Source organism: Lepisosteus platostomus, chromosome 13 (assembly GCF_059453375.1).
Source record: "Lepisosteus platostomus isolate fLepPlt1 chromosome 13, fLepPlt1.hap1, whole genome shotgun sequence".
NCBI lineage: Eukaryota > Metazoa > Chordata > Actinopteri > Semionotiformes > Lepisosteidae > Lepisosteus > Lepisosteus platostomus.
The window spans coordinates 41,203,281-41,215,900 of NC_142623.1; the positions used below are offsets into that span (position 1 = coordinate 41,203,281).

The 12,620-nt window shown below is 42.9% G+C and overlaps 1 protein-coding gene and 1 long non-coding RNA gene across 3 annotated transcripts in view; one reads left to right on the forward strand and one right to left on the reverse strand.

Annotated features, from left to right (window-relative positions):
* The window catches only part of flt4 (fms related receptor tyrosine kinase 4), a 66,242-nt gene that overhangs the window by 36,013 nt on the left and 17,609 nt on the right, over positions 1–12,620 (forward strand). For both annotated transcript variants that reach the window (XM_088604658.1, XM_088604659.1), the window contains exons 4-12: positions 2,014–2,141; positions 2,491–2,668; positions 4,112–4,251; positions 4,722–4,893; positions 5,689–5,806; positions 6,428–6,603; positions 7,383–7,548; positions 10,469–10,610; positions 11,714–11,822. In XM_088604658.1, coding sequence (XP_088460784.1) covers positions 2,014–2,141; positions 2,491–2,668; positions 4,112–4,251; positions 4,722–4,893; positions 5,689–5,806; positions 6,428–6,603; positions 7,383–7,548; positions 10,469–10,610; positions 11,714–11,822 — 1,329 coding nt within the window. The remainder of the gene's footprint in view (positions 1–2,013; positions 2,142–2,490; positions 2,669–4,111; positions 4,252–4,721; positions 4,894–5,688; positions 5,807–6,427; positions 6,604–7,382; positions 7,549–10,468; positions 10,611–11,713; positions 11,823–12,620) is intronic.
* Positions 2,407–4,188, reverse strand: LOC148650637 (uncharacterized). The gene is made up of 3 exons (XR_015926173.1): positions 4,080–4,188; positions 3,381–3,544; positions 2,407–2,534 (listed from the first exon to the last, which is right to left on the reverse strand). It is a non-coding gene; the product is annotated as an uncharacterized LOC148650637 (long non-coding RNA).

Genomic DNA, 12,620 nt, shown 5'->3' on the forward strand with positions numbered 1-12,620 from the left:
CTTTATTTATTTTTGGTTTGTTTGTAAAATATTTGTATAGGCCATTACAATGAATTTCTTTTTTTAATCAGTCAGAATACAGAAAAACACACTTGATCATTACCCTGACCTACCACAAAAATCTATTTTGTTGACAGGCGAGAATGATTTGCTTATCATTTATTTGATTTTTACTAACACATTTTCATTGACACATTCACTTTACTTTCAGCACAAGCATATAGCAATTAAAAAACCCACTGCAAAATCAAAACTAAAGACAAGATTTCCTCTGTCTTTTATTTGGATTTTATTTAAAAAATGTCCCTATGCACTACAAAGGAGATAAGTATTCACAGATTACTAGGATTCTAGGAATTAAAGCCATGTTTTGCACCATCCATTACCAGAAAGCCCCTTCTTCCTGGAGAGGGTCTTAGTGTCTTGGGCTAATGGCCTTTAAACAACAATGCCTGCTGTGCTGCAGATCAAACTACGACTGAGCATGGCTGCTCTCTCTGATGTGCTAATTTGCAACGACATCACCTGGAGTTTGGGGCCAGTTACCACTATGCATCTTATGGAGGTCAAATACATTTTCACTTAGCCCCTGGAGTGGCTCAGAACCTCTAAGGCCAGCTCAGGTCACGCACTGTCAGTGGGACAGAAACTCAATATTTGGTTTTCAGGAAAACAGAAAGCGTGCTTCTGTTTGTGGGGTTTTACAATGTTCTTTAATACTCAGCGCCAGAGCATCTCCTCTTCCATCTTGCACAGTCCTGAGGTATAGTCTCTTTCAAAGAGCTTGGGGTATGAGTTCATAGTAATTAAAGGTATTAGGTGCCAAAGAGTTCACCTTTACTTCTTTATTTCTGCTGGTTTCCTTTCGTCCTCAAAATAATGAAAAAACGTGATGTTGATTATGCGAGCTCACTTCAGATTATTTTCAGAGGGATGGAAAAATATGCTGGTTCCTGCGAACACACACCAGACGGAACTGACCAAATTAAATTCAATTCAACTTTGTCATTAAACTTACACGGGTGCATAGTATAATGAAAAGTGTTTCTCATTAGTCACTCAGGTGCAGTATATAAATAGGACAGAAGATAAGACAATAGACAGTAACACAATAGCAATAACAGAAACATGTAATAACATAACATGAATAACATGTAATCACGTAATTACATGTTTGTGATAAACACTGCAATAGCAGATATTCCGAGGGATGTGACTGAGGTGACAATTGTGTCTGTTTTGCTGGTTTCACTTTGTTTTGAGCAACAGGACATCCAGGGAAATTACGGTTTTAGTCTTTTTCTGCATTCAGCACACCTAGCCTCACTGTCCGTGTTGACTGTAACCATGTGCCTGCTGGGGTCATTATGACCACTGTCTCTCTTTGCTGCGAGACCCCTCTTTATTAAGCTTGCTGTTCACGGTTCACATTGAGTTCAGACAGCAGCAAAGCTCTAATTCGGACCCCGAAGCCTTTTTTGCCTGTGGATGAGGTCAGCAAGCGGAGACATTAAGTAGGAGACTGGTTCTATGAAATCTGTCCCCCACTAATTTCCCCTGACAAGGTGCCAAAACAGTTTCCACAGATCTTACCAGGGGGGTGATAAGAAACAGCTGAAATCACAACTGTAAAAGAAGGATGAACGTATCTGCAATGCCCAGCAACTTGATCGGATGGGATCACATGTGGTTTTAGTTAGGAGGCCTGACTTATCTTAGGGAACCCCTTTCAAAGTTGGCTGTTTTACCATATAAAGTACGACTGAACCAGCCACTTAGGAGTCACCTTAGTTTGGAATCAACTTCCAGCTTTCCCTTGACCTTCTACTGGATAAAGTGGATAGAGAAATTGATAAATATTATCTGTTCTGTACCAGATATCACTTATAATATCATTCCTGCATTTCCAAACAGTCTGCTGGTGTGACCGGCTGGGACTGTCTATCGTTTGCCCAGCGAAATCTGAGTCCACCCCAGGTCAGAGAGTGTCTATTCTTTTCTTCTCGCTCTCAGATGAGACCCAGCCATTCGTTAAAGGAAACAGCGATGCAGTCGAAGCTGTTTTCATCTCCTCGTTGTCGACTCATGTCGAGGTACCGTGCCGGGTGACAGTGCCGGACGTGGAGGTCAAAGTTGGTCTGGTGGGTACCCCTCGTCGCATTACAAGTGCTCTGCCAGCAACCCCCCCAGCCTGAAAAATAAAATAAGATGAAAATCATCACTTATTGTCTGTTTTCCCTCCACATTATCCATTTAAAGCACAATTCTGAATGATATATTAAAATTCATATTTCTCATGAGCACACTACTGAAAACTTGAACTTGATTGTAGCACTTTTTCAACAACATGCCCTGTAATTGCAATAATACCTGAGTTTGTTTGTGAACTGACTTGCAGTAACTGTTGTTTCCTTTATGCACCTTGTACTTTGGGACGTTTCTGTATTGCTGTTCATCGCCATGGCCGCTGCTCACAGCGTGTCCTTTCAGTTTGACGCAGGGGTAGGTGTCCCTCTGGACGAGAAGCAGCTGATCTGGAACAACAAGAAAGGCATGTCCATCCCCACCCAGCTAATTGTCACAAGGACCACGCTCCTCGGCCTTTACTGCCAAACCTTCCTCAACAACGTGGAATACAGGTCCCCTGTCTTCCTCACGCACTTTACAGGTACCAAGACCTTCCTCTCACTCCCCACACCTAAATGGCAATGGTAAAAAACCACAATGGCACAATAACTACCTCAGCTGCCTCTACTGAACTGCAGAGCTTAGGTTTCTTCTTACAAAAAGATGCAAGAAAAAAGATCAGACATAAATACATTGTCTTCTGATACAGTTCTTTTAATTTAAAGTTTGGCCAAGTCATGCTCGAATGCACTAAATGACTGTGCCAAGACCCAAAAGTCACTATTTAAGGATGTTGCGAATGACAAGTACTTGCATTTTTATCCCAGTGAGGTCGGAATATTGAAGGCTAGAAATAAAATCTAGGATGTTAGGAGCTAGAGAAAGTGGTGGGCCAAATTATCAGCTACAGTGTGTTTCTTGATTAATAACATGATGGCATTACACTAATATTTGTAAGATAAATATTAATATACAGTACTATTAATATACATAGTATACAAAGTAAAGTACACACTTTTTAGGCTATAGCAAATAAACTGATACAAAGGGCAGTCTTATTTTCCTTGTAACCATTTGAGATCTCCTAGTCAAATGCTTACTGTATTTACCATGGCAACACCACAATTTTCCTGGTAACTTAGTGGAAAACCGAGTTGGAGTGCAAAAGAAAGAAACTGATTAAAATTAAATATATCAGAATTAACAGTTTTTTTTAATTAATGAATGCACTTGTTCAGAAAGCTACTGTATACCTTTAACGCAGTTCTTCTACCGCAGTCTCCTTTCAATACTGCCACCAGTGGTTTTCTTTCAAAGGCTCGAACTGTCGCTAATGTAAATTTAGGCGAGCGAGTCAAGGACGTTTGCTCATTGGAGTCTGCCAGACCACCTCTGTATCTAGTAATCCTGACTTCCACTATGCATTAAATGAATAAAAAACATTTCAAAAACAATTCACTTCCCTCACTTCACAAACAGCACGACAGCTAGCGGAAGCCTTTTTAATGTGTAGTCTGTATTGTCCCTTTTGAAACATTCGGCTTGGAACTTTGCTTTCCAATAGGACTTGAAAGAAGCAATACATGTATACACTTTCTTTTTTAAAGTTCTAGAAAATATAAGGCGGCTACATTCATCTTGCGTCACGTTATAAAGTCAAGCACATTACAAGTTTTTCCTTGAACGCAGAGACCATTATGCAGGGGGTCACTGTTCCTAATGTTCAGGAAGCCAAAATCACAACGCTGCCCGCCAGTTGTTCAAACAACAATGAAAAATGTAACTTATTTTCTTCAGACTTTGTTTCTAACAACAGATAATTGGGAAAAGTAGTTAAATAATTCTTTGCTAAGCAGGATCCTTTTGTTTCGGCAGTGCCGGAGAATTAGGTCGTTTACGGTGAGGAACAACTGTAGCAAGACAGGCAGCGACACCAGAAGACTGTGTCCTACCCGCTGTCTGAATCCTGTTCTTCCCCCAACAGGCACCATAGTTTACGATTTCAAGCTGTATCCCGAGGAGTCGGTGGAGCTGATGATGGGGGAGACGCTAGTTCTGAACTGCACGGCGTTTGTGGAGTTTGACACCGCGGTGCATTTCAATTGGACCTACCCGGGCAAAAAGGTAGAGGGCTAAGTAAAATCAAGCCGAGACCGGCGAATGGTGCATTCAGCGAAGGAGCAGCAGTAGAGCAACACTCCCATGTAAAAAGTAGTCCTTACGTGCGATTTTATGACCGTTTCTAGACTTTTGGTTAACAAAACAAGAAAGTAAATAACATATCTCCTTCAAAAGCAGCAAAGTACTGCGTGTCTGCTTTTAACATCCATCAAATGCTGCCTCCCCTGTGAGGAAATATTTGGGGATTATCTACCAGGATCAGCTGCTTTTCATTAATAAGAACGCTTGTCTTGTTGTTAAATACACACATTCTCGATAGTATATTATGTTACAGTTCTCAATACTTTTACAGATTCATCTTCATCTGGGCTACTTTCCCTTGTTGTGTCAGAGCGCGCTTTTCTCTCCCCTTCCCATGATTTCTCTGTCGTGATGAGTTTCCTTTCTCCCTTGTGACCGGCGGTGCTTGGCAGGCTAACCGCTCAGTGCATATCCATCACGAGAGGAACTCGCTGACCCACAAGACAGAGGCCTCCAGCACTCTGGTCGTGCACAGCGTGAACGTGACAGACACGGGCTCCTACACCTGCACCGCCAACAACGCGGAGAAGAGCTTGCAGCGCTCCACCCACGTCACTGTGCAGGGTAAGGCTGGCCTGAAATCCTGACCCATGGGGAAGGGTCTCCCCCCGAAACCCCCAGGAGAACTTCAGCAGGTCAATAAGCGCATCACAGCGAAGAAAGAGCAAGAAGGGGAGCAAGACGTCTCCCTTCCTCAAAGGAGTTCAAGAACCCCTCGGCCCTTACACATCGACGTGTTGGCCGTTCCTACAACGAAACCGTTGCATTGCCCGAATCAGTGAGTGTTAGAATAAAAATATAGGGAGAATCTGAATCCCGAATCCAGGGCCCATGAAGGCACTTGCCTGTGAAGCTTTAAACAAGACGAAAAGCTTTATCCTTGCTGTGCTTCTTTGAAAAAACGAAAACTTTTGTTATACAATTAAAAGTTCGAACCATTTATAGGGGCTCACAAATTGTTATCATGTCATATTTATGCAGTACTGTAAAACCTGAATTTGTTTTTTTTGTTGTTTTTATGAATGCAAAAAAAAATATTTTGAAAACAATAAGGTGGTGGGCTGCTATACATTTGGCCTTCAAAAATGATTTTAATGTGTATCGCATTGTGACCTCACTTTATATTTGTCTTTGTTTCAATAATAGTGGAAAATCTCTTCTTTGGATGTATGTACCATAACCCCCCTCTCCCCAAGGAAAGCAACAAAGTGTTCTTATAAAACCACTTAACAAATTTGGATGTTGCAAAGTAACATCTGTAATTGAACAAAACATCAGTGGATTTGGGAAGTTTGTGGCTTACAAATCTTTATTATTAGCACAGCTGTGACATAACTTTCTCATAACTTTGTGTTTCAGAAAAGCCCTTTATCAGCGTTGACTACAAGGCAGGGCCACTGGTCGAAGCCACAGCTGGTGATAAGATCCTCAGGCTGTCAGTGAAAGTTTCTGCCTACCCCTTGCCTGAAACACAATGGTGAGAGAAGACTGGTTTCTATTGACACACTCATCACTTTGAAAGCTCCCTCAGCTCCAGAAGACCACCTTATAAAAATATGAACGGTGTCAATACAGAATAATGTCTCTGAAATGTCTTCTGTGGCTTGCATTTCTCATTGGCAACCAAGAAGCAGCAATCTAGATGTTATTAATCCATATTCACAAATTAGTATAAAGTCTCTTGAAAGCTTCAAAGCTTTTTCGTTCATAAATCATTTACAATCACAGTCTAGAACTCTAGATTTCTGTTCACCTGGAGTGAGATTTAAAAGTGAGATAGTGAGCTACTGTATGTGCAAGTAAGATACATATAGTTGTAGTCATAATTTTATTAAATTTTGAGCTAATCATAAGAGTACTGTAGTGTCTCAGTGGGAATTTGTTTAGGTTTTTTTTTTATTTTGTTTCATATTTGTTTATTTTAATTTGATATATTAAACCCTCAGCCCAGAGGGAGGAATCGCAGAAGCAATTGATGAAGCAAAACAACAAAGAAAAAAGTGGGGAAATGTATTAGGACAAGGAACATGAAACATCATACCACTGGAGCAATAGAGTTTCAGCGGGCGTATTTAAGGGTGATTTGTGCTTGTTTCAGGTACAAGGATGGAAAGTTGATAACCAAGAGCCCGGAGTTCAACAGGATGCGGTACCAGAACCATGGACTGGAGATCCGGGATGTGTTGCAACAAGATTCTGGCAATTACACCGTCGTCCTCAGAAACAGCGCAGCCGGCCTGGAGAGGAGCCTCAGTCTCAGCCTGGTTGTCAACGGTAAGCACCTCGTCACACAAAGCTCGGCTTTGAGAAGGAGGGGCAGATCGGAGATTTTCATCAGCGAACTTACAGAACGGTCCAGAAACCAAAAGGCCATATGACTTTGGAAATCTAAGAAGAATCAGCTGTTTGCATGAAGTTTAGAGCAGCAAGTCATGCACAAGGATAAAGTACTGTAACTATCCCTGTGCCCGGTTCCATAGTGACCTCCCACAGAAACTGTCTTTAATTCTGTGTGCATCGGAGCCGTGGTAGCTCAGATGGCAAGGGTGTCTAGCTCCTGACTGGAAGGTCCCGGGTTCAATCCCAGGTAGGGGCAAGTGATTAAGCCAGACAGCTCCAGGTCCACTCAGCCTGCTTTCTAAATGAGAACCGAGGGTTAACCCTTCCAGGGAGAAAAGTCCGGCCGGAGTGTGATGCTGTCCACATCGCCTCCACCTTCAGTGTCGGATGGTCAAAGAAAAATGGTGGCCCTTGCCCCCCATTCCCCATGGGGCCTTCTTGGCCTGAAGGGACCTGCTGTACCTACTGTGTGCTCGGCAGTCTGGCCAGAGACAGGGGAATTGGACAGCAAGATGAGAAAGCAAGCAAAGAATAATCAAGTTACCTGAAAATATAGATGAGGCAAATGAAACATATCAACCAGTGTAGCTCACGGCGTGTTTTGCATGGACACGTGCCGTACTTTTAAAAGAGAAAAGAGGCAGGTCCAGGCTGCTGTCCCGCTCACCTCTGGAGCTCAGCTTGATCTGGGCCGGTGCCCTGTGCCTGTGCAGTTCCCCCACGGATCCACGAGAAGGAGGTGGCTTCCCCCACCAGCATCTACCCGCGCGGGAGTCGGCAGACGCTCACCTGCACGGCCTACGGGTTCCCGCCCCCCACCTCCATCACCTGGCAGTGGAGGCCCTGGACGCCCTGCGGCCTCAACAGCACTCGCAGCACGTAAGGAGCCCGCCCTTCCGCTGTCTTCCTCTGGCAGAACCTGCTCGACACAAGCACACAACGGGAGTCGCGTTGCCACCCTAAACAGTACACAGTTTGTGTTTACAGCAATGCTTAGTCTGTTAACATTTTTAATAATAATAATAATGGTTTACACTTATATAGCGCTTTTCTGGACACTCCACTCAAAGCGCTTTACAGGACTCCCCTCCACCACCACCAGTGTGCAGCCCCACTGGGATGATGCGACGGCAGCCATAGTGCACCAGTACGCTCACCACACACCAGCTCTCAGTGGGGAGGAGAGCAGAGTAATGAAGCCAATTCATAGATGGGGATTATTAGGAGGCCATGATTGGTAAAGACCAATGGGAAATTTGGCCAGGACGCTACACGTCCTACTCTTTTCAAGAAACGCCCTGGGATTCTTAATGACCACAGAGAGTCTGGACCCTGGGTTTGGAGATTATACGGTACGTTTTCTCCGGGTGCTCCATTTGCTCTCCCCCTACAGTGCAACTCCAGCAAGTGTATCCAGGTTTATATGCCTTGGTGAAAAAAAAAAAGTTAAATCCACTTGAACGTATCAAGAAAATCAATTAGCACTAAACCGTTTAGACTACATCTAGCATCTGAGGCAGTCTGAGCATATAAAATTGTCTCCGTCTTTATCAGTGCACAGTTGGCTAGTCTTGGCATTCTCAGCTGTTAATTTAAGGGCACTTGGTTCATACGGAGTTCAATCCAGATATTCCTTGTCCGCTCTGGCATTTTGCCTCCCCCCATTGTACACACTTGCAAAAGGGAATTCACCCTTTTTCTGATGCGATTTTTTTTGTCAATGGTGGAGCAGAGGCTGAACTTTACTACGGCACTGCTCCTTCCGCGCAAGTGAGAGGGAGATAAGGCAGCCGCGGGGGGGGGGGGGGGTATATATAGCGCGGTGAGTCAAACAACAGGAAGTCCTGTTTGGGGGGGAGGAGGTGGAGCAGGGTGGCATCCTCTGGCTTCGGGAGGAAAATAGCCAGGGCTGCTGTGTTGTCAGCACTGACACCGCTGTTGACACCCGGCACAGACCGTTTCCTGCCAGATTCACCAGGGTTCTCTCAGACAGACAAGCCCCTGAGTTTCCTCCCAGCCCCAGCGCTCAGCTGAATGGCTATTTTTAAGAACCATTAAAGATTCCCAGAGGGGACATCTGCAGAATCCTGTAGCGTTATTACAGCCTCAGGGCCCTCTGGCTAGCTTTCGAGATTTTTATAAAAACAGCACAACGGTTAATTTGACCCGGTTCTAGTGTAAAAAGACTGAATATTATTCTACATAATGACATAATGAAACTTGAATGTAGTTCACAATTAAGTCCATCTGTCCAGTATCAAAAAAATCGCTTCTATTAAGGGCTGCGGCAACCTGGAGTTTTCCTGTAAGCACAGGGTACCAATATTGTGGGCACACAAAGGGTCAATTCCGAGTCATGGATGTCCTAATAAAGAGGGGTGATGCCAGAGCACCCAGGGAAACCCCACACAAACACAGAGGAACATGCAAACTCCACACAGAAGACACCCCCCCCAGTGCCGAATTAAATCATAGACCCGAGCTCCCCATGGCAGTTACACTACCTTCCAGATCACCATGCCAACCTCACAAGACAGTAAAAACATACTGTTTCCAAATGCTGTTGTGTTGAATCCCGCAGGGTGATTTTTTAAAATTGCACTGGAAAAATGTAGAGAAATATAGCAAAAGAGTTTTTAAATCCAGATTTCAAGTCCGTACATCAAATGTAGAATCCTGTCCTCATGATGCATAATACCAAATGCTACCCCAAAACATTACAAAGTCTATAATAAAAACTAGACTATATCTAAATAAATCTACTCTTGTAAAGACTAAATATCTTTCTTGTAACACAGCAATCAATACTATAGAATGCAGGCTCAGGTTATCTGGCTCATAAGATACTTATTACTATTTTTACAAATGTTCAATTTATGTTATCCTGTCAGGTTCCTGGGCTAAGCTCAGGATGAGCCTCTGCAGTACCCTCTATATCCTTAATTATCTCCATTCAAATGCAGGAAGGTAGTACCAACATAAGGAGCTTCCTCATAAGGGAATAATAATTCCAAATATCCTGACAAAGAAGTGGACAATGCCGTCCGGTCATCATGGAGGAAATAAAACTTTTAGATCTGCTAAAGTATACTTTTTTCACAAAGCTTCTCACAGATCTTTAGAAAAATCTTGGTAAACTCTGTTATAATCAGTACAAGTACTGTACACATGTACATTTTTTAGATAATGTGGGGAAGCAGATGAAAAAGGCAAAACAAAAGACAAAAAATGTTTGTGTATATAGTATATAGTATAATAACAGTAATCATGGGATGTTAAATCTACCAGCAAGGCTTAATTTAGAATTGTGGTCAATATTGGTCACTGTTTTATAGGAAAATAAATATATTGGTGTTCCTGAGTCCAGGGAAGAGCTGCCAGATGCATCCTGGGACTTCAGAGAGTGCCCGACACTGTCAGGCTGAAGGAAAAGAGTCTTTTTGATCGTGAGATTGTTGTACGCAACATTATGAGGGGACCCGAATCGAGTATTTGATATCCTAAAGTCAGCTCCTTCAGCGGTATCAGTGAAATATGAAGCAGAGGACACAAGGGGAAACGATACATGGAAGTTCATTAAAGTCTGCGAGCGAATGCCTTGTCTTTACACCAGGGTTGTGTGGGAATCTGGAACAAGGTTCCCTGCCACTCTGCTGCTTCTTTCCAAAAACATCTGAGTGAGATCCTGGCTTAATTAATGACTAACAGGCTAGACGGGCCAAATGGCAGATGAAAGTCGTGGAAGGCAGAGTCGTGACCTCTTTTTCAAGGCAGCGCTGTTTTCATGGTCTCGTTTCAGAGGGCTCAGAGGAGCAGTGAAGAGAAACCAGAGAGACCGCATGCCGGATTGTCAGAACTGGCAGGATGTGGAGTCGGAGAACGCGGTGAACCACATTGAAAGCATGGACACATGGACTGAAGTGGTGGATGGTAGAAACAAGGTACGTCCTGGCTTTGTCCGGGTTGCAAATAGCAGTGCCTACTGATGTTTTAATAAAACCAGGCTGGATTTTCTACTGTGTGCAAACAGGCTCTCTCATTCTTTTAATGTTGAGTGGCCATTATGTCTACAGTACCTCATACAGAACTCAAGGTGTCTTTAACACTGACCTATCACTCTGACTCAAAAACATAATGGTCTTCAAACCATCGCTGTGGGGCACTGCAAGAGGATGTTTTCCTGGTATGTCCCCAATTCCCATAAGCACAGTTGTAGTGGTTTAAAAAGGGGGCAAAACAGGTCTCTTGAAATCATATGTCCTCAGATAGCACCGGGCCAGCTAAAAACATTTTGTTTAAGCACGACAGAATGTCATGGTGTTCTTCATTAAGGCGATTGAAAGGGGCTGGGATGTGGGGAGGCTGGACCGTGAGACGCCTTTTCTTTTTGATTCAAGGCTCTTAAATTCTCGGGCCTGACAACATTTGTCCAGTGAGGACAGCAACAAGGCCAGCTGCCACACTTGCTGCCATGTGCGATATTGAAAAGTGCCATGCTGTTCACACTTCCTGGAGGGAGCGGGGAGTAGCTCTCAGGTCCTGTTCCCAGACACACTTGTGACGGGGGCACAGGGGCGTTTTGGACAGATGGAACAGTCTTAACCTGAGCAGCCTTGGCATGAGCAGACATCTGACAAGCCTATTTTATTCCTAACTCAAATCTGAGTTGGAGCCACATTTGGCTTTTTTGGGAAGCTTTCAACTAAAGCTGCTATCAGAAGAGTCTGCAAAGCAGAATTTATTCTGTCATCCAATAAGGTTATGGAGACAGGATGTGCAATTGATTGATTGAGATGTTCTCTGCATTTTCGATTGTCAAATTCTGAGGCTACAAATGAATCACTAAATTGCTCTTCAGCGCTGCTGTTTCGTACAGTCCTCCTGTATTATTGTGTTACTGAAATAAAAGATTTACTTACTAGTTTGTTTACAGCATATGTTAATAAGTATTATTTCTGTCTGAATTTTTTTTTCACTTTATGACCCTTCCTTGAAAGTTGTAGCAAATTACGATGATCTGAAAGTTCTGTATTTTCTCTAACAGACAGTGAGCAAGATTGTCATTCAGAACGCCAGCGTCTCTGTAATGTATAAGTGCTCTGCTTTCAACAAAGTGGGAAAAGATGAGAGGCTGATCTATTTTTATGTGACAAGTAAGTATCATGAAAGCGTATTCCAAAACTTCTTCCCAGCATGTTTATTTACAGTAACACCACTGACGTTCCATTACAGAATTCGCAAAAATAGTAACAGCTGTCCATGCAAACATGAGGCTGCAGAAAGAATCCCTGAGGTCTTGGTTAATTGATGTATCCAGTGAGCAGTTTCCTCCTTGTGTTTGAAGGGGAAATCACACAGAGAGAAGAAGCTCCGTTATGTGGAACTTTATCATTCATTTTTTACTAATCTTTAGTATCATTGTTTTTGAAAATGATTAATCATATTTATATAGCATCTTTCACCCCAAAAAGAGATCCACTTCACCCATTGCTGAAGTGTGAAAGTCACCTGTGTGATGTGTGGCTGCCATTAAGTGCCATCAGCCCCAGAACAGGAAGAAAAGTGAGAAAATCGCCAATTACAAGTTTAGCTTGGGGTTTAGCCAAGACACCAGGGTGAATATCTTGATCTTGGGATCTTGGCATAACATCTCATCTGAAACACGGCACCCTCTACAGCAGGGTGTCACAATAATAGGACATTGGTTTCATCAAGAAGGAAGAATGCCACCTACTGGTCTACATTGTCTCTTGAAAAATACCAATAAATAAAATTGCATTTTTTGTTGTCATTACTGAGTCAATAAAAAAATAACAAAGTCAGTAATGACTTTGTTATCATAAGTAATGCCTTTGTCATTAATATACAATCTTTAACTTGCTATTTTTTGCAATATCTGTTTCAAATTTTCATTTTGGCTTCATTATCCCACATGAAATGCAGCAATAGTT